The 21,865-nt window shown below is 44.5% G+C and overlaps 2 protein-coding genes and 1 long non-coding RNA gene across 5 annotated transcripts in view; 2 read left to right on the top strand and 1 right to left on the bottom strand.

Annotated features, from left to right (window-relative positions):
• The window catches only part of LOC119437077 (spliceosome RNA helicase DDX39B), a 67,403-nt gene extending 61,949 nt beyond the window's left edge, over nt 1-5,454 (top strand). For all 3 annotated transcript variants that reach the window (XM_049660261.1, XM_037704154.2, XM_037704155.2), the window contains 5 exons: nt 2,974-3,092; nt 4,389-4,630; nt 4,748-4,892; nt 4,968-5,115; nt 5,197-5,454. In XM_049660261.1, the coding sequence (XP_049516218.1) occupies nt 2,974-3,092; nt 4,389-4,630; nt 4,748-4,892; nt 4,968-5,115; nt 5,197-5,210 (668 nt within the window). In that variant the 3' untranslated portion in view covers nt 5,211-5,454. The remainder of the gene's footprint in view (nt 1-2,973; nt 3,093-4,388; nt 4,631-4,747; nt 4,893-4,967; nt 5,116-5,196) is intronic.
• Nucleotides 5,438-6,882, bottom strand: LOC119437080 (uncharacterized). Its single transcript, XR_005189204.2, has 2 exons — nt 6,708-6,882; nt 5,438-5,751 (listed from the first exon to the last, which is right to left on the bottom strand). It is a non-coding gene; the product is annotated as an uncharacterized LOC119437080 (long non-coding RNA).
• Nucleotides 6,277-21,865, top strand: part of LOC119437074 (sarcosine dehydrogenase, mitochondrial-like) — an 89,809-nt gene continuing 74,220 nt past the window's right edge. Inside the window, 4 exon segments of the mRNA XM_037704145.2 lie at nt 6,277-6,537; nt 12,247-12,448; nt 13,678-13,791; nt 16,174-16,352. Coding sequence (XP_037560073.1) covers nt 12,271-12,448; nt 13,678-13,791; nt 16,174-16,352 — 471 coding nt within the window. The 5' untranslated portion in view covers nt 6,277-6,537; nt 12,247-12,270.

Raw genomic sequence — 21,865 nt, 5'->3', positions numbered from 1 at the left:
ATTGCGCAGTTCGCGCGTTGCCGTTTCGCACTGTGATGTGCTTTTTGACACTCGGGCATAGGTAATTGAGGTTCTGTGGATCAAGCGCACCTCGTGTTCGCCGTTTTCGCCACTTGGCGAGCGCGCGACCACGGAAAATTTCAGTGGCTCGCGGAACCCCGAGCAGGGGCCTGCGGAACCCACTTTGAGAACCCATGATATATATTGTTAATATTATTAATGAAAAACGTTGGGTCCAGTCAGTTTGCAAGCACGCGTCACTGAAACATTCAATCACTGGGAGGACTGGCTGATATAAAAAACAAAGTTCATCGATGCTTTCTGCGCTGCGTCTACAACAGTCGCGCCGCGGCTTCAATCGCTGCGTGTTTCAGGCCGTTTCTGTTCGTTGTTGCTTATAGTGGCTGGCCAAGGTCGGCCGTGAACATGAAGGCGTGGTGGCGCCGCTCTGTGAAGACAGAACGGCATCTACTTCTGTCGTTTGCAGTGTCCAGCATTTCGTAGGCGCGTGCATGTTTGCACTCGCCATCTGATGCTACTGGCGCAGGCGCCTGAAGGGAGCTGAATGATAATTAAACAAGTGGCGACCGCGCAACAGTGAAATTTAGTCACAGCCAGGCGATCATAAAGCAACTACGCCAATAAGCCCAATGCCTACCCACAATGATGTAAAAACCGAATTTTTTTTTTTAACGCTGTGCACTCGCCGGTAAGAATTTTCACGCTTCCAGAAACATACTCATGTCCCTTGCTGTCAGAGCTGTGTGTCAGTCTTGTCGAGATTAACTGCTCAGATTAGAAATTTTAAGCTCCATACAGCCTGATACCCTCATTTTTGTGGGCAAGGCCAGCAGATGGCCTCTACAAGCTATTAAAAACATAAACGTTTTAAGCCACAAAATTTGCTATAATAACCGACCTTTTACTGCACAGCGAAAGCTTGCGATGCGCGTCTTTGAGCCCATAAAACCCCTGTCGCCCTCTGGCGACCGCTGTAGAAACTCTAGAGGTGCGGCAACGCACTTGCGGTGCTCGTTTGGCCACTTCTCCTATTCTACCACTGTGGAGCAGGCTAAGCACATTGAACAAAAGAAAACTTTAAAATTCGACTTGGTGAAATAAACTGCACATTTTTTTTTTTTTGTACACACTTTGTTTGACAGAATGTGCAACTGTAGCCAACAATATTTTACCATGCCTGCAGCATGGTCCACGGTGAAACACAAAAGCTACGTGAAGTAAAGCTTCAGATTGTTAAATGCTGCTTTCAAAATTCTTGGTTTACTTACAGGATCTTCATCACTGTTGCCTTCGTTGACATTCACATCCTTTCCACCTTAAATGGCTTTAAAGACGTCAGTTGTGCCTACATAATCGCATCAGCTGCAACGTATTCATCAGCCGTCGCACCCACTGATACGTTGCAACAAGCAGTGTACAAGTTGAGCAATTCTTGAAGCAGTGCATCAGAACTACTTCTGACATCAGCATGTCCATCAAGTGCGTTGCTAACCTACTTCGCTAGTTAGTTACATCTGGAGGGCTGTGGCATACGCTCTAAAGCATCAAATTGGCCATCAGGCACTCCTAAATTACTTACTGGGACATAATCAACCCTACATGTCATTTCGCTGTAGAGGTGTATGACTGTACTATGAAGCATAAGTTAAGGGGGTAGAGCTTTTGCTCACATATTCATACGTAATTAGTCTGGGTGAGTTCGGAATTTTTCGATTTCTCCGACCTTGCATAACTCCTTTACTTTAGCATCGACAGTTAACTCATGAACTTCTTCAGCTAGTCAACGTTTATGGACATCTCCTATGTATCGAGTTCTGAATAGCAAGCAATGCAGCATGCATCAAGACGAATGCCGAAGCGGTCCTATGACCTCGGCGTCGCTGGCAACGTGCAACCGATGCCAGCGCCTGTAGAGCCGGCACGTCAAGTCAGCTCTCCCACTTGTTTGTACACGACGACAGTTTTGATTTCTGGATGGGTTCACCTGGTTTCTGCATAGACATTGCACACACTTTTGTGTGCTTCGACAGCCATTTGTTGCTGAAGTTGGTCATCGGTCTCGGGAGAGCTGAAGAACAAGCGACACACTCGCCAGAATGCGGGTGCCATTTTGCTTGCGAGGGACATGGTGAAACAATCAATGGCATCACATGTGCAAAAACTGAAAAAGAGCAAACTAAAAAATACAATATTAGTAGGTGACTGGTGAATGTTAAGTATCATTTCAAATTATGTGCTGTAATAAGCAAATGATTATCCATATTCTATGTACAAAGAAGTGTAAACTAAATTGTGCGACTATCGGCAGTGGTGCTACAGGTGCACTTTGGTTTTGTAGCCTTCGTTTTATAGCCAAGAAAAGTTGTCCGCAAGTATAGTTTTTTTGGCGAGCCTGTCTCATTGGCACTCCGGAGTCCAAGCTGGTTGTCATTTGTGCTGTCCACTACTGTTTCAGATTTGTCACCTTAAAACTCTTTATTTTGCTTATAACAAACTAGGACGCAATGTACAACGGGCACAATTATGAAATATTTGAGGTTTAAACATAAAAGGACACCGGATGGGCACTTTGGGCAAATGTACTCGGACAAGTTCCTGAAGCTGATGGAATGGGCACCAGCAAGGTTGCTGTGATCTAAAAACAGGGTTCCTGTCAGTCTGTGCTGTTGCTTGTGTTCTGCATCTAAAGGTAAATTGTTAAATGCATATTTTATCTCAAGAAGTGTGGGCTCTGGGCAAACAAAAATCTGAGCAGCCTGGCATTGTCAGTGAGTTTGGGCCATGTACACACTACTTGTGAAGTTGGTACAAGGGTGAATGGCTGCTGTGCATAAGAGATCTGAGCCAGAAAACATGCTGTGGTTTGTCTACTAACTGCTGTACTGTTTAATGTGTGTGTTGCCAGTTTCTGTTGTTGCATGTATGCTAATGCTCTGCTTCTCTCCATTTCAGACATGCGTCGGGATGTCCAGGAGATCTTTCGCAGCACTCCTCACGAGAAGCAGGTCATGATGTTCAGCGCGACGCTGAGCAAGGATATCAGACCTGTTTGCCTCAAGTTTATGCAAGACGTAATTACCCCCTCCACACACCATTCCTCCCCATCCTTCTACCAACGCACTGCTGAGTCTTCAGCTGCAAGGTGGTCCTCCTGCAAAGTGGGCTGTCATCGTCTTGCTCAGTTAGATCGTGAAGGGAAGCAAGTCTTAGGTTGCGGTGGTTAGCCAGGTTACGCGGAAGGCCAGGCGTGTTCAGGATTAGGCAGTTTTCGATAATACTGAGGGAATGCTCAAGTCCTGCAAACCATCTTGCTAGAATCTACCATCTCTACGTCGGGAAACAAATCTGAGAGCCAGGTTACCAGGTTGTGCAGTTGCGATTGAAGAGGTGGCAAGCAATGCGTTCGTCGCTCGAGCCAGGTCGCATGCGTCGTCATAATGGAACCATCGTGTCCCTGTGCCCCCTGTTGCCGCTCAACTCTGCAAGCGCTGCCTGTCTTCCACGGGTGCTGCTGCTCAGGATAGCTAGTGTCCGTCCTTGGAGCTTCGTCATAGGGTAGGTCCCCACACCCCCTAAAATCTTCCATTTCGCTCAACGCAAATTTGTCCATCCAACCAAGAAGTGTGCGAGGTTAGTGAGAGGTCTTAGCTGGCATAGCGTCGTCGTGCACATGTGGACTTTCTGGTGGCTGCCACGCGTGTGCCCTGCTGAGTGCTGTGCGTCAGGACATTTGATCACTGAAGACATCGTGGCATCTCAACGGCGGAAAGCTTGTGTGTCTGAGGCCTCCTGGCTGCTGCCATCTCCGTGCTCTGGAGCTGCGCTGGTGGCTGGCTGTGGCGTGGCTGCACACCCGGACTTCACCGGAGGACTCGTGTTCTGGGTGGATGGTACCCCAGGAGGGCGCTAAGCTATTAAGAACGGGCAGCTTTTGATATTGAGCTTTTTCTTTTCTTTTGTTGGTGCTGGTTTACCTTTGGGGGAACTGTAAAATATTGCACGCATAATTTCTTATGCTAGCTAAATATTGCTCTTCCTATTTACTTTGGACATAGTCGTATAGTGTAGCTAGCGAGCTGCTAGGTCGTGCTTTTAAGTTTTTCTTGTGCTGCAAAGGCTTAGTTTCGATCAAGCAAGCATCCCTATGTGTAAAATAGTGCATGTCCATTAGCATACGTATCTGCCTTTTTTAAGGTTGCAGAAGGATCATCATGGCTAATATTGAAACATGCAAATTTTTATTGTGCATATACTGGTGCGCAGAAGCTTATTTCCGTTCAAGCTATCTGGAACCTGTTCGTGCAAGAAGAGGCAGATGGTGCCAAGACTGGAGCTTTTACTAACGGCTTTCTTTTTCTCCAATGCAGCCAATGGAGGTGTACGTGGATGATGAGGCCAAGCTGACGCTGCACGGTCTGCAACAGTACTACGTGAAGTTGAAGGACAATGAAAAGAACCGCAAGCTGTTTGAGCTGCTGGACCTCCTCGAGTTCAACCAGGTGGTCATCTTTGTCAAAACGGTGCAGCGCTGCATGGCTCTGGCCCAGCTGTTGGTAGAACAGAACTTCCCTGCCATTGCCATCCACCGGGCAATGACCCAGGAGGAAAGGTTTGTATTCCACTTTGCTGTTGGGCATTTTTGTGCTTTTTTTTGTATAAAAGTGGCGTTTTCCAAATGCAATCTGATCTATTAGTTATAATGTGCTGGGAAAATGTTTTTGTGCAGGTTGTCACGCTACCAGCAGTTCAAGGACTTTCAGAAGCGGATTCTTGTTGCCACAAACTTGTTTGGACGGGGGATGGACATTGAGAGAGTTAACATTGTATTCAACTATGATATGCCTGAAGACTCCGACACCTACCTCCACAGGGTAAGTGGCCTGTCCGGAGCCTTTTGCCCCCCCCACTTGCCAAGTTGCAGCTGAAAAATTTTTATCATTGTTTAGGTTGCTCGAGCAGGACGTTTTGGCACCAAGGGGTTGGCGGTGACATTTGTATCGGATGAGCAGGATGCAAAAACCTTGAATGAAGTGCAAGACCGGTTTGACGTGAACATCTCCGAGCTGCCCGATGAAATCGACATTTCCTCTTACAGTACGTGTCTGCTTTCATAGTTTGCATTTGTTCAAGTGTGTGGCAGAGCTGTTAATTGGAATTTTTTTTTTTAATTTTCAGTTGAAGGCCGCTGAGCTCCATAGTTTTCAAGGAAGCATTGGACAAGCTGTCCAGTCATCTCATCTGAAGCTTTTTACACAAGTTTTCACCTCTGACGTTGTATTTGTTCAAAGTGCAGAAAGTGTGTCCTGTTCATTATCATTTTATTTCAAAACTGATTACACTGAAAAGTACAGTTTGAAAAGTCATCACACACAAAATGAAATTTCAAAAAAAGAAAATAAAAAGTTGTGTGAATTACTTCCATCTGAAAACAAGGCCATTGCGGTGTTTATTGAGCGATGCAGGCTTATCACAGTACGTTTGACATGCTCTCACTTTAGAGATCTGAAAACAAGGCCATTGTGGTGAGCGATGCAGCCTTCTCACAGTACGTTGAGGTCTTCTCACTTTGGAGATCGGGTTTCATTACCCGTTCCTTTGGCATCGTGTTCGCTGTCGACTGGCGCCGATTCTTGCTTTTCCTTGCCTTTGAACCTGCGCGTTGGGCATGCGGTGACTGCAGTCCTTGCATCTTCGCGTACAACCGGTTCGTTCACTTCTTTGTCCATGGGCCTGCGTGGGTTGCACGTTCCGTAAGTATATTGACGGAATAGGTTAGTCTTCTCTGCATTCGTAAATGCCATTACGTAGCGAGGTGCATGCAGGGCATGAATGTGCAAAGCGTGTAGCACCGACCAACAGCGCAGCTGCCTGGAGCAATTGTGAGGGCATTGTTATCGTGTGTTAAGCCCGTTTCACATGGTGCGATTTTGTCTGCGAATTCGCAGCTGCGGAAAATAGGCCGCCAGACCCTTCGTGCGTGCGTTTTTTCGATGTTCGGCGTGCTGAACTTCTCTGCGAAAAACGCAGATGCGGTGGTAGCCACTGTAGCGGTGGAAACAGACGACCAATAGGAGGCGGCTCGCTCATACGTCATAGCCAGTCAGAATGCTTAACAAGTATGCGAAAAACGCAGCTGCTGTAGATCCATGTGAAACGGGATTGCGAATTTCGCAGCTGCGGAAATCGCAACTGCGAAAAACGCACTGCAAAATCGCACCATGAGAAACGGGCTTTATGCGTGCCGTTATCGAGAACGTCGACTCCACATTTCGTTCAAGCACCCTGATCGTGCGAAGGCCAGGTGTGCCGTATCAACACTACTATCGGCCAAGTTAACGTACGGCGCGCGTCTCCCTCTCCAAGCATCCGCGTCGGGGAGGCTGGGGAGGGACGATAGGCTCCGTCGTGCATTAACTTCGCCGTCATGTGATCGCCCAGATGGCGAAGTCGATCGCCACCAAAACGACCTGTTGCATATCCCCACAGGAACACTACTCTTCGGCGCCAGAAACAAAAGTAAGTTCAGATTGAAAGCCGCGTTATCAGACGTGTTAATATCGGATTGCCCTTGTAGCGCTCGCACTACTCGATTTGGCTAACCTTGCTCTCCTAGCTGCTTGGTAGATCGCACGCTTAGGAAGGCAGGCGCACGTATGTATTTCGGGCCTTTCAGGCCAGTTACACACCTGATGTGAGTATTCTGAAGTCTCGGAGGAGCACAGCTTGCTGTTAATCCTATTTCGCTATAAAATGCCACTTGCCAACATGCGGCTCAGCACCGTTCTGTCCACTAAACTGTGTGCGTAGAAACGTAGGTAGTTAATCCTATGCTCGCAACGTTGGTTTTTCCCGTGCTCCTTTGCCTTTAGGCGGCGAGTTCGGTTGGTTTTCATACGGGGGTGGCCGGTCAGCTTTCGCTGTAGCGAGGAAAGGAACAATAGTAAGTGGAACATCTGCTCGCTTTTTAAAGCAAAGTTTTCTTTGGCTCTTGGCCCCCACCCCCACTTTGTGCGGACAGCTGTTTGGCCGAGTAAAATGGGCCGGTCCTGATACCAGTGCACGATTGCGAGGATTTTAATGTGGTATGTCACTAGATTTGTGCATAAAAAAAAATAATGTAATTACTTGTGATCAGTCGGTTGTACTCAATTACGTTTTTGGTAGTTTTGTAATATTAGATTATTTTTAGTTGGGGAATTTACATTACTGACGAGACGAGCTGTATTATAGGCGATGCAGCCAGGTGTTCTGTTACGCAGCTTGAACTTAGTGGAACTACAGCTGAACGCCCGTCGCCGTGCCCAACCCAAGCACCGAGTTGTTTCCTCGTCTTAACGCTCCACCGGATGTTGCTGAGCCATGAGCACTTCAGACGTTGATGCGAGCTAGTACAGCGTCTATGGACGATTTATTTAGCTTTTCATTGGCCCTACCGGGAGCGCCTTCTCCAAGCTAGGGCAAGAACGAAGCGCTGCATTTCATTCACCCAGAGGACCCAGACGCAAGCATCGCGACATAATCTTGTGCGCAAGGTGTTCGTACTTTACAACCCCCCTCCCCAAGCGAAAAAAACAAAAGTTAGCTCGGCGAGAGATCGTACCGATGCGCACGGCCAGAAAAAAAATAATAAATAATAGACGGCCCGATCTCGGCCATCTCGGTTGGGCTGGGCTTGAGTTTTGAAAATGGCCAGTCCGTTTGCCGACCACCGGCAGGCGGTCGGCAGACTCCGGTACAGTGTACGTACTAGAACCCCGCCGGTTCGTGACCAAGTAATGTTGATCGTGACTGGGTTCGGGCCACACACGGGCCGACGACTTACCCACGACGGCAACAGCATGGCTTGTCCGCGGCGAGCGTTCGTTTGCCGATAATCACATTTATGTGTTTATTGTTATTATTAATTTTTCTTTTGAGTTGCGTGCACCGATGCTTTTTTTTTTTTTTTTTGACGATTTTTTTTTTTTTGAGGCACTTGTTGCAGATACAAGCATGTTCCGCTTCAACTGTAGGTTACCTTAACTGGTGGACATTATATTCTGGATAAGTCGCAACTGCATCAGCATTTAATTGAAAAAATCGCTCTAATTATCTATAATTAATGGTTTTAGGTCACATGTTGTAATGGTGCAATTAGAGCCATCAACATGCAGGGCCAATGTTTAATTGGAACCAGTTTGGTAACTAGCGCGTACCAGTTTCGGGATATACGAAGTTCAAGTCAGCAAAATGACTTGGTGTCCTAATTCCCTCGAGCATTGCATGTATTTGCTGTGTAGGAAGAAACTAACTATGACACCAATGCATTTTTGCTGCACACATTGATGTATATCTCGAAACTGGTACTATAGTTAAAAAATTTGTTCCAACTGAATAGAATAGGCCCTGCATGTTGACGGGTTCATTTCCACCATTGTAACATGTGCACTAAAGTTGTTCACTAAAAAGATAATCGGTGCGATTTTTGTCAAGTAGCAACTTCTGCACTATAGTCCTCATTTAGAAAGTAATATCCTCCTGTCAAATGTAACCCAGCTGAAAAAGCAGAATGTTGGTATCTGCAACAGGAATTAAAGAAAAATAGTTTGACATAAGAAAAGACACCCTGTATAAATTCACGCACACGTTTGTGTCTTAATTAAAGCACGCTGTAGAAGGTGAGTGCTTTGTAGACAAATTATCACTACAGTTTATTTTTTGACGAAATTTTTTGAACTATTTTGATACAAACGCAACAGAAATCGGAAAACTTTGCTGTGAAATGCTGTAATAGTAGGTTAGTGGTTGGGTGAAACATAAAATGTGAATTAATCAATGACATTCATGTGTCAGCGTTTGAAAATGTCCTTCCTTGAATTGCATAAGCACATTCCCCAGACAACAGTGCAGCCAGGTCACTTGGCTGCTTCTGCAATGGTCCCACTCTGACATCTGAAATAAAGACATGCACTATGTAAGTTTCATAAATGGAACATGTACAATTGTTTGGGTGCTAAATATTGGACCAGATGCTTCGTGGTCTCTCAATAACCCTCCAAACATTGTACTTAGAAACAGGTTCTGACGAATCCATGATTTCTCTTGACAAATACTAAATACGCATTGTAAATGCACACGCAGTCTCACATTATTTAGCCTCAAAATAGGTGTCACAAAAATTTGACACAAGTAGGGCAAAATTCATGTTTCTTCAAATTTTCTTACGCGTGTCACCATGACCGCAACATACATACATCATGTGCATGGCACATAGCACGCTACGGGCACCTCATTACACATCGGCGCACTATGCATGCATTCACGATGCACCCCGTCTCTTAATTCGCTTGCCTGTCAAGCTTTTGCATGCGAGCTCTTGCACATTAAGGGCTGGTACAAAGACCACAAGGTATCAAATTTAGGCCGTGTTATTAACATGTCAATTTCAAAAGATTGAAAATGCAGGCAAGCTCGCAAAACAACGCAACCTCAACGGTACTTAAGCACTTTCTCTCCAAATTACCTCTAAAAAAAAAAAAGATGAATAGCATAAATAAGACATGCGACGTATATGTAAATGTAGAGGTCCGTAGGAGGTGAAAATTCGCAGGCTAGAAATTTCTCATCCACGTTTAAAGCGAATTTCTCATGAACAAGAAGCGCAGCGCCAAAGAAACCGTGCAAAGCTGCACCGATCAAGCAGCCACATAACGCATTTTTCCGCCATAAGGTACCCCGGTTCCCCTTATCTACTTACCGCTCTTTCCTGTCACGCCCGAAGCGGTTGATAGAAGAGGGAAGATCGAAGTCAAACAGAAGAGAAAAGAAACGATCACCATCTACGTGCCTGCCTCTTGCCGGTTCCTTCCCTGTGAATGCTGCCTGGCCCGACTTCCACAGATGGTTGAGGCGACCTGCTTCTCTCTATTCCTTTGCTTCCCAATTCCCTACCACCCCAGGCGCTGCGTCACATGTGCTCACTTGTAGCAGAAAGAGGCGCTTTTTCAACTACCAGCACTTCTAGAAGAGGAGAAAAGCTGCGTCGGGGCCAGCGTGCAGCCGACGTCTCTGGCTAGCCAAAACTTTCGCGCTTGGCGTTCACCTTGGTGCTCTACCACTACACTTCTGCGCTGGCATCTGTGGCCAAGCCGGTGCCGATGAGGTCAGCAAGATAGCTAAGCCTGTTTACGGCACGGCCCAAGCTCTTCATGCTGACATGATCGGCTCCCAGTGATCTGTTGAGCAACACCCTATGGTCGGCACTTCGCCAATTTTGCTTGGACCTTCCCTCCAGCACGCACATCAAATGACTCTTCAGTGTCGCTGCTGATGTCTTCACAACAAAGCGAAGGAAGATGTCTTTAGAAAAATTTGAAAAGCAATTGTTAGTGAAGACAACGTGTGAAAGGCTGCAGAGGATGCACTGAAAGAGCCAGTGCAGGCCATTCTATTCACTCTATTTGTGCAGTGTTAACAAAAGTTTCAGGAAAGTAACGTTGAAGTAATTGATGACCTTTTAGTAAATTCCTTAATTCCTTTAGTGGGGCAGTGACTGGTAACTGTAATTACTTTTTGAATGTAGTAATTCATAAATAATCTGCACCATTTTTTCTGTAATGGGTGCAAGTCTGTATATAACGTGGGACCACATTGGAGACAGCGCAAATGTCGCAACATCCACATGCCTGGTAGCATTAACCAACAGAGCCAGCCAATAAAATTAAGTGTCCTCAGATGCGTATGATGGCAGGTCTGCTGGAATAGAAGAATCTTGGAGTTAGCCTGGCTATTGATTCACTGTGAAGGGTTTGCCACACAGAAAAAACCACTAGGACTGAAGGACATGCATCAAAACAGGATCAGCGCTGACTTACAGCTGAATGCTTATTCATTTGAAAAACACATTTATATACCGGTTGTTTCTGTGAGGACTTCCAATGACTTTTTAAAGATCGTTTGTGGCAGATAGTGCAATTATAATCTTTCAGCTGGATTGCCTAAACAGGCGGACATTATCTGTGCGAGAAATCGAGATGCATAATTCAGTAATTAACAAGAATTCACTAATTATGTTTCTAACTAATTACTTTACAGCGCATATTGAAATTCATAAATTGTAGCCTGGGAGTTCGCAAGGTAGATCCAATTGGAACGAATTCTCAGGATGGCACCAGTTTCGTGATAATAATTGCCGAACTTTGCAAAGAAATACATTGGCTGTCCAGTTACTTTTGTGATTCAATGCATAAAACAGTGTTTTGCTAAAAAGTAATTAAGTGGAACAACAGCAAGTTTGATGGTGCATATCTCGAAAATGATGTCATCCACAGAATTATTTTCAAGTGGATATGCCTTGCAGTCTCACGAGCTAAAATTTGTAAATTGCAATATGTGATGTAAGGTAATTAGTTAAAAAGTTAGTTAGTGATTTTTTTGTTAATTAGGCACTTCAATTTCTTGTGTAAGTAATGTCCGCCTCTTGGAATAGACCAGCTCAAGGACCAGAATTGCGCTATCTGCCACAGATGATTTTTAAAAATTACTGAAGGTCTTCGCAGAAACATCCGGTACGTGTGCACCACAGTATCACAGGGTTATGAGAAACCTGCCAAAGACTTGACCTCCTTTTTCATCAGTGATAGTGATGCCATGCTGATGCATCAGTTTCCTTTTAACAATAAAATATGCTCCTAGGATTTCATTTTTTAGGTTATCTTGTTTTCACACAAATACGAAATTAGGCCACAGGAATAATGTACACATTCTAAACGCTTGATCTGCTTACTAAAAGCTGTCTGATTTCAGGTGCTCACATGATTTCTTTAGTGCTGACTACAGACATTGCGACACCTCTTTTTGCTAGTTTAGAGTGCGAGCTTGTAAAATGTAAAATGCTGTTCCCTGACCTAGGTTTGTACTCCCAACAAACTTGCTTTTCATTGAAAACAAGCTTTAGGTCAAGAAACTGGGTACTTTAATTAATTAGATAGCATTTACCAATTAGTGAATTTCAACTCTTCAGAAGAATTTCTAAAGACATTAAGGATCCCTTCTACGACATTAGTAAGGATTTGTTCCGATTATGATGACTAAATAATCATCTTCGAACCTGAACGCATTAACGAGTGTTTCTTAAAGGCTCATCTGAATTCTCTTGTCCACACAGCTATCGCTTGATTGAACAATCCTCCTCTGATGGTTTCATGCCCAATCTTATTTGCCATGTATTAATTGCTTGCAATGCAGGGGCTGTGAATTGTCAGGGCGAAAATGACCTACCTGAGAAAAGTGCCTACTACCGCAATGCTAAAGCATTTTGGCCCTCGGTTGCTTGGGGTGAGATACCAGTCGTCAAAAATAGCAAGTGCCGTGCCTTACGAAACTCTTAAAAACAAGAAGGTTGACTCTCCTGCCGTGGTGCCTTCTTCAGCGGATGTCGTCATTGTTGGTAAGGCTGTGTACTACACATTTTCCATGTTTCATGCACAGAAAGTCGCACTGAACGATATCAGAAATGCTAATCTGACTCCAGGCTGAATGGCAACAGAAAATTGCCATTGACTCTTAGAAATAAACAAATTATCGTGTCTCAACAACCACCTGGGGTTCTTTAGCGTGCACTACAATGCAAAAACGCTTGTGTGCTTGCGTTGTAGTGCACGTTAAAAAACCCCAGGTGGTCAAAATTAATTCGGAGCCCTCCACTACGGCGTGTCTCATAATCAGAACTGGTTTTGGGACGTAAAACCCCAGAAAGAAGAAGTCTCAACGCAGCTCTCTGGCTGCTCATGTTTCATGATATGTGGGTAAAAATTAGCAGCAGTTACTGATGGGACCGTATGAATTGTGTGCAGAGCTTATTTCCAACACTTTTTTGTTTGTTTGTTTGTTTGTTTGCAAGTTATAAGGCGACTCATGTTACATGCAGGGTGAGAAAGCCTAATTGCAGAGAACGAATTGGCCTAATTGGATAATACTGTCTCATTATAATTTGTAACAGTTTAAAAGCTTTGAAAAGCCAACAAAAAAAATGAAAGAAAACTGCTGGTACAACTTGGTAATTGGCCAAATAATTTAACTTGATTTAGCTCATTGATTTATTTACTCATTTCCTCATAGTAATTAAATTCAGGGCCAGGTGGGTACTCTTGCCCGTACCACGTGACCAAGCTTAATGACATTATATGCCTATGACCTTTCATTAAAAACATTGTCCAATGAAATCTACCATCCAATGATACGAGGCAAATTAAGCCACCTGTATCCATAAAGTAAAGAGTTCAAGAATTATGCAGTACCTCGCCTAGCTGCATGTAGACAACAGTGTTTCTTGATAAAATTTGCTGAATGCGTTTATGTAAAGCTAATTTGCAATATGCACTCAACACCATGCGCACCAGGCATAAGTTTACATTATACTGATATGTCATCCATCTCGAATATCTTAAGTTGGTTGCACAGCCATGTATTTTTAATTGTGTTCATGAATGCGGCAACAACGAATGCATATGTGATCTGTAGTGCATTTGTGCACACCAAGCTGAAGAGAAGAAATTCTGTGTAGACTTTTAGAATTTTGGCCACAGCAAACGATTGTTCATCCAAGATCCAGGCACATGCACTATTATTCTGCTCAATTCTCATGTGAATGACACCTTTCTTTTTGTACACATTTAGGTGGTGGTATCATTGGCTGCAGCACACTTTATCATCTCACCAAGATGGGCTGCAGCAATGTTGTACTACTTGAGAAGGACCATTTAACTGCTGGAACAACATGGCACACAGCAGGTTTGTTTGTCTGTGCTCTTAGTAATGTTAAAGGGCCCCTCAACGGGCTCCAGTGGAAATTTCGGTTATATGCTGGAAGTTGCAGGGGCTGCCGTCCAGGGAGAGTTCTACCGCAAGAATATTTTTTAACGGTTTAGTAAATAGGTGGTGGGAGATAGAAGCCAATGAAATGTTGCAAGATGGTGGTGTAAGCAGGTCGACTACCTTTTCCATAGCAAAGGCTCTCTCCCATTGCCTTGACCAGCATTCACAAGCAACATTCCTTGCCTGCCTTTTCCTATAGTATCAGAGCCAAGGGCCCACGTGAGATTTGCATTGCAAACCATGCCTCCTTTCATCTGTTTTCCTTTCTTGCTGTGTGTCGCATTTCTGGTGATGGCTTCTACACACCCTCCATTTTACGGAAATTTCGGAGTTGTTTGCATTTTTGCTGGCTATTTGTGCACTGCGTGGCCAACCCGCCATGTGGAAGCGACAGCTGTGATGTCTCGGCTAGCGGGGAGACTGGCTGCTCCAAGAAAAATGGCGCAAACATTTCGGTTTTCTGCTCTCTTTGTGCTGTGCATAGGTGTAACATTTTGCAGAACTGGTCGTCACCGCGTGATTTATACACTGCACTTGCTTGTTTGCAATGCCCAAACTTGATGAGCTGCCCTTTAAAGGGGTCCCACTGCACTTTTAAACGGAGTTATCAAAATTTCTTGGGTGTGCAAAGGCTGCACACATCATGTGCACCCCATTCATTTTTTCTTGCAAGAATTTTTCGAAGTATGTTTTCTTGCAAAAAGAGCGGCACGTTGTTGCCACCACTGCGGCGGTGACGTGCTTCCGAATGTGTGTCGCGTTATGTGGGACTGTCCCAGCTTGGGGGACACGCCCCGGTGACATGTCCGGCTTGATCCTCTCTTTCGAAGTGTGGTTCTGGCTGCCTGCTGCTATTGCACTTGAGTGTGTCAAGAACCTGTGATCGTTCACCCAGGAGACCGGCATCCATCACGAGCTATGAACTCTTCCCCTACCTTTATACCTTTTTCCCCCCAAATAGGCCTTAAGTGCCATCTGCTTTCAAACAAATTTTATTAATTCATTATCCTTTATGTATTTTCCTCTCCTTTCGTCTTTCCTAGCTTGCTGGAAGCTGTGCTGATTCTCTGCTGGATAGGGCAGTGCTGTGCCTTGTAGCGAGTCATCATGCTGCAATGCCAGTTTTTGTTGTACCCTGTTTGTCTGACTCATGCAGGTTGTGAGCATGGCACCACGCTTCTCTTGGTTCGTCGTCTTTGCTGCTGTGCCTTGTCTCCTTTTTAATTGCCTGCTTTCTCCACTGGTATGCTCACTTACGACATTTGAAGATGTTCAGAATACAGAATGATTTGTGTCTACCTTTGACACGAAGGATTGTGAGGATCTCAAACAGCTGCAGGAGAGAACAGGGCTAGGATAATGTAACAATTCCATTCTGGTTCTTTTTCTTCTCACACTTCATCTGTGGGCCGAGCAGCACTCTGCCTACATTATCACTGATTCATGATTGTTTGTTGATAAGAAAAAAAAATAGAGATGAGTGAAAACATCATTAAAACATGCTGGCCCTGGGCACTTTTTATGAAGGTGGCGCATTTTCTGCTTTGTGTGGTGGTGCTCACAAAGATACAGTATAATGCGTGGGTTGATTTAGTTACATTAATGGGAAGTTAGTTGGCTTATTTACTTTATTCTGAAAGTAGGTTAGTTTATTTACCTTATGCTGAAAGTATCACTAGGCATGTTTAACAGCCAATATATGACAAAACATCTTGCTTGGATATTGCCGCATCCGGCTGAGGCATGCCAGTACATTTTTTCCTCCACTCTCATTACTAGAACATATTTTGTCTGTTTCAAGTAAATATAAGAAGACTGCTGGCTTTTTGCAGACTGCACTTTAAAAACGGTTTTAATGCGCCCCAGCAAAATGCTACCCCATGAATCCGTAAAATTCATTGCATTTTTTTTTAGCATGTTTGGGTTACTTAAAAATTCTAGCAAGAGAAAAATATGGCAGAAAGAAGTACTATAAAAGTTTACACTGTGTGGGCTCTGCCTGTGAAATTGTGGGCAATTTGCTTGAGAGTAGCTCATTACAAAACCAATGAAGCCACAGCGGCCGCATTTCGATGGGGGTGAAATGCGAAAACACCCGTGTACTTAGATTTAGGTGCACGTTAAAGAAACCTAGGTGGTCCAAATTTCAGGAGCCCCCCACTACGACGTGCCTCATAATCAGATCGTGGTTTCGGCACGTAAAACCCCATCACTTACAAAACCAATGAACAAAAAATGAATTTGTTGTCTCTAAGTTATGGATATTTGTGTCACTCAACTGCTTTCCACTTGTGACAGGGCTCATATGGAGGCTGCGACCAAATGACACCGACATCCAAATTTTAAATCACACCCGACATCTCCTCATGAATGTTTTAGAAGCAGAGACTGGTGTTCATCCTGGATTTATCAACAATGGTGGCCTTTTTATTGCTAATTCGAAAGAGCGCCTCGACGAGTACAAGCGGCTAATGACGGTGAGCGATTTGCTTAGTGATGTCGCATGCATTCTGGTGGTTGTCATTTTTTAATGCTAAAAATGTGTGGGAAGAAAGCTTTACTACTGGTATTTTTAAATGATCTGTAAAGTACCATCACTAAACAGAAGAGCAAGAGGCTCAATATTTTAGTGAAGTAACAACTATAAGAAGCCAACAGAAAATGAATCCAAGTAACACAGAGATGGAAGAGAACTACCTCTTAAATGGATTGCAAAATGAACTTATATCAGGATTAAACTTGTCATAATGTTCACACTATTAATAAAGAAAAATAGAAGTGGAAGAAAAGACAACTTTGTCACTACAGGGAGCCGAATCTGCAACCTCCACCCACGTAATCTATGCAATGAGCTCTACCAATTGAGCTACAGCAATGGCTGTCCTCCTGTTCACTCTCTTGGGTATTTATGTACAAATGTGCATAACCTACCCTGGGAATGTTGGCCAGCACTGCTTGTGGCTGTTGCGGTAGATGCAGAACATCCATTCAACCACAGGAATTGTGTGGCACATACCCTATATGGGATCTTTAAGGAGTACTGATACAAAACATTTGTCTCATCTTTTTTTCTTTATTTCTATTAGATAACTGCTGACTCTGTAATCACAGTATCAGGTCTCAAGTTCTCAGATGCACAACAAATCATAAATTATACTATCCTGTACCGTGAACAATTCAAAATGCATCCCAAGTGGGACACAGCTCTGAACTCACTGAGCGGGACTCCTCCGTACATTATGAAAATCAAAAGTGGTGGTTACGCGGCCTCACCAACCGCTAATGCATGGATTAGTGAGCCTAGGTCATCCTGCTGCAGTGGGATAATAAGGGAGAGAAAATAAAGAAGGACATTCCACAGTCCAAAAGTATCAACAGAGGACAAGGCTTAGTCCATGTTGAACACGAAGAAGCACAGAATGAAGGAGAAAAGAATGGCTCATGCGGTATGTTGACCCGGGACCCACTTGTGGTGTACCCCGGGCACGGAGCAAGAAACCTTTAGGAGTGGAAACTCCGCCAGTTGCGGCGACCAGAAAATGTCACAAGCCCGCGGAGCCACTATCATGCTGGCGGCACCTGGCGGTCGACAAAGAAATTATCGCCGCCTTGGTTGCCAAGGCAACCGGTCACTTGTTTGCTCCCGTTCGCGGCTGCGCGCGTTGCTCTCGTTCGGCCGCGCGCCTCCACAAGTTCCACTGAGGGCACTCACGCATCCCACCTGCGTCCCATCTTAGGCTAGCAAATTCCGAACAAGGGTACACTGCACGTATCAGCGCTGTTAGTATTACGGCCCTCGAACAGACACCGACAAGACAGTTGCTGTTTCACTTAAAGGCCCACAAAAACAACGTTATGGCCTGCACGCTGAAGCGAACGCCGAACGCCCGTGTCGTCTGCTCGGCGTCTGCTTTGAGCGGGAGACACGGGCACCGCCGAAGAGAACGCGCCCGCTGCTGCTTGCATGACGCGCCGCAAGGCGCCGCCACTGCATGCGCCCCGTTGGCGCATACTAATGTGACGTTATCTGGTCGCACGCGCGCGCCCTCGCTGACGGGAGTTTCTACTCCTAAATAATCTTCCTCCGTGACCCCGGGTCACCACTCAGTGGTAATGAGTCCGACTATGCAAAACAACGACATGAACACGTTTATTTGAAAGCCATATCTTGTCTTGTCCTTTTGTCTTGTCAAAGTTGCCAGACGTGTTTTCTACGTTGGCCAACCCTCCCCGGGTTTGAGAGCCACACCACTGACGTCCAGGTCACAAGTTCAGTTGGTTTGGCGGTCGCTGGATATGATTGGGCCGTTCGGAGTGAGCTTCACCTGCAGGGATTGGTGCTGAGCTTGACTGTGGTTCCTGTATGTCCCACCATGCATTTTGCTTACAGCTATTATCATCACAATGACTGGTTGAAGTGTCGTGTGACGGATCCTTCGGTTGTGGTAACCTTGAGCATTCTGTTTCCCAAGACATGTTCAATAGTCCCAGTAGCGCCAGGATCTCTGCCAGGGGGGGGTTGACAGTTTGCCAATACCATCTAAACAGCACTAATTTCGATTTCTTCACGGGAAATTGTCGATAAAATGCGCTTTTTGCGAGTGTGCAGACGATTGCGCGTCTTACATCTTAGTTGCAGTACTCAAATGCGTAAGGAAAGAAAAGGGGTTAAACAAAACGGGGGGGGGGGGTTAAGTCGGCCTCAGGGGGGAGTTACAACCCCCGAATCCCCCCCCGTCGGTGCGCCACTGAATAGTCCCCTTCATCCAACGCTGACAAAGGCCAAAGTTATGGCAAAGGACAGTCTGGCCACGGACCCATTTCCCTTTTATTGGTGTGTGCCTTTTGATGTTCGGTTCTTGTGGTTTCTGCAGAACCAGGTCCAGGCGTCCGTTGGGTCGGTAGCCCAGGAACATCTCAGCCAGGGATTTGTCCCTACTTCCAGATGGTATGCGTCTGTGCTCATGCAGCCACCGGTTTAAGCGAGTTGAGAGTGTTCCGCTTGTGAGCCTTTTTAGACCATCTTTGACTGCCCTCATGGCTCTTTCTGCTAGCTCATTAGATTGGGGATGAAAAGGTGCTGTACAGATATGCCATATAGCATTCTTCGTGATGAAGGGCCGGCACTGCCATTGTCGGACACTAGACAATTGGGCACACCAAATCGGGCAAATATGCTCCTTAAGATCTCAATAGTTGCTGCGGTGGTTGCTCTGTTTGTTGCGAAGGCTTCAATCCAGCCTGAATAGCTGTCGACACCAACACCCAACACCGTCTTGTCTTCAATTGGGCCGGCATAGTCTATGTGAACACATACCAGAAATTGATCAAGACATTAAACAGCTTCTGTGCAATTGCCCGATCTGCCAGCAGACAGCATCTATGCCACCATCTGAGAATTCAGCTGCATGGCCAGCAACAACTCAGCCATGGACAACAAGCCAACACAGTCCATACTTGGTTTTTGGCAACACAGTATGGCTTGGGACCACTGCACCGGGCTAACTGACATGCATGTCAGCGGTATGTGATACGACGTGACCACCACCATTGATTTCCGTGATGTGGGGAGGAGTCTGGCTCAAGATATCTGGCACCATAAAGTCACGCTTTGCTAGGCACATATTTTGAACTGGTTGCATTTAAAAATAATATAATTAATGATTTGGTGTGCACTTGAGGAATTGAGGCTCAATACCATGGTTACAGTTAGCAGCTAATAACTTTTAAAAAATTCAGATATACAAAATTGTTTTGTTAGTACTCATTTAATAGCAGGCAACTAGCCAATATCATCAAGGTTGCTTGAGTACAGGCCCTTTATTAAGAATATAAAGATTGGTGTGAATTAAACCATCATGTCTAATTATTTTGACAGTTCAAATAATGAAACAATGCATTTTCTCCCATGCTTTCCTTGGCTTCATTGTCTGTTGGCTTTGTATGGCTGTTAGACCGCTGAACGTGGCATTAGACAAGACCCACAATCAAAATGCTACTTTTGCCTGAAAAGTGCTGATGCGCCACTGGTATAACCTGAAGACTAGTCTGCCATTGTGACAAGGTTTGTTAAATACTAAATACAAATATCTCTTGTTATCTCTTGTGCAGTAGATATGACATGCCATATGCTCAATGAAAAAGTAAAGTTCTAGTTGCTTGCACTAAAAAGAAAACAGAGAGAGAAAGAGATTTGATAGAAGAAGAGCAGTTAATGAGCAAATAAGCAGTGTTGGGTTGTTAAAAAAAAAACAAAAAAAAAACATGCCTAATAGGTAGCATGTATGTTTGTAATGCTTGCTATATTTAAGAAGCACATACTTGGAAGTGGTAGTAACTATAGTTGTCTTAAATTGCCCTTGTTCTAAAGCAATGTTTGACAGAAAAATTTTTTGGAGCTGGACAGCCAAGATTGCCTCTTAGCCAAAGTTCATAACTGTGGTCACCATCATGCAAACAAACTTTTATTTGGTAATATATTAATCATCATCATCATGCGCCTATATTTATGTCCGCTGCAGGATGAAGACCTCTCCCTGCGATCTCCAATTACCCCTGTCTTGCGCTAGCTAATTCCAACTTGCGCCTACAAATTACCTACCTAACTTCATCACCCCACCTAGTTTTCGACTGCGCTTCCCTTCTCTTGGTTTCCATTCTGTAACTCTAATGGTCCACCGGTTATCCATCCTACGCATTACATGGCCTGCCCAGCTCCATTTTTTTCTCTTAATGTCAATTAGAATATCGGGTATCCCCATTTGCTCTCTGATTCACACCACTCTTCCTTTCTCTTAACGTTAGGCCTATCCTAAGTTTGGTTCCATCGCTCTTTCTGCGGTCCTTAACTTGTTCTCGAGCTTTGTTAACCTCTAAGTTTCTGCCCCATATGTTAGCACCGGTAGAATGCAATGATTGTACACTTTTCTTTTCAACGACAGTGGTAAGCTCCCAGTCAGGATTTGGTAATGCCTGCCATATGCACTCCAACCCAATTTTATTCTTCTGTATATTTCCTTCTCATGATCGGGGTCCCCTGAGAGTAAGTGACCTAGATAAACATACTCATTTACAGACTCTAGAGGCTGACTGGCGAGAGAGGCAACTACTTCCCTCAGGACTCCTGAAATTAATAGAATAGTCTTCTGTAAATTCGCATTGAAGCCGGCTGCCTGTGTTTAAAAAAGACACGACAATAATTTTTAGAAGTGAGAGGCATACGCATGTATAGATGCACAGTGGTCGAGTGCTGGAACATAAAAGAAACAGCAAAAACAGGTTGAACTCAAGAATTGACAACACATGCAGTGCTGACAAACAACCAGATTTATTGCCTTGATGTCGATGTTTGCAGAGCACAATGAAAACAGAAAAATAAAGTGTTGATATTCACGTGCTATACCATTATTCACGTAAATGGATCTTGATACACCATCATCTATTTGCCATGTATGCTTCAGTACATCCCCATCGACGCTATGTGTACAATTGTGCATGCCAAGGTAATGGCTGTAAATTAGAATGACTAATGAAAATAATGACACCTGAAATGTTTACTTGAATCTTAAGACACAGGATGTTGAACCCATGCTGCAAAATTTATGGAATATGCGCAACTCTTACTAGAGAAAAGAGTCGGAAAATTATCTGAATGTGTGACAGCAGTATGTGTGGTCATGTAGTGGGTTCTTCTTTTGTTCTTTTCGACTATAATGATGTACTCTGGTAACTAAACTTTGCAAGTGGCTTGACGTTTTCCAAGTACACTGTACAAAAAATAGTCAATTGTATTTCTGTAGCAGAATATTTTTTCGATTGAAGGTGTGTAGTTCAAATTTGTGGACGAAAAAGGCAAAAAGAAGCTCACTGGAAAATTCCTAATCTTTTCTGCTGCTGTATGCTTTTAATGATGCTGAAGATGCCAGAAATGTGTTAACTTCAAGTTTTCATCAGACATACTTAGTGCCTGAAGTTGATGCAGGAAATTATT

The sequence above is a fragment of the Dermacentor silvarum genome, chromosome 1, assembly GCF_013339745.2.
Source record: "Dermacentor silvarum isolate Dsil-2018 chromosome 1, BIME_Dsil_1.4, whole genome shotgun sequence".
Lineage (NCBI taxonomy): Eukaryota > Metazoa > Arthropoda > Arachnida > Ixodida > Ixodidae > Dermacentor > Dermacentor silvarum.
This window is presented reverse-complemented; position numbering and strand designations above follow the sequence as displayed.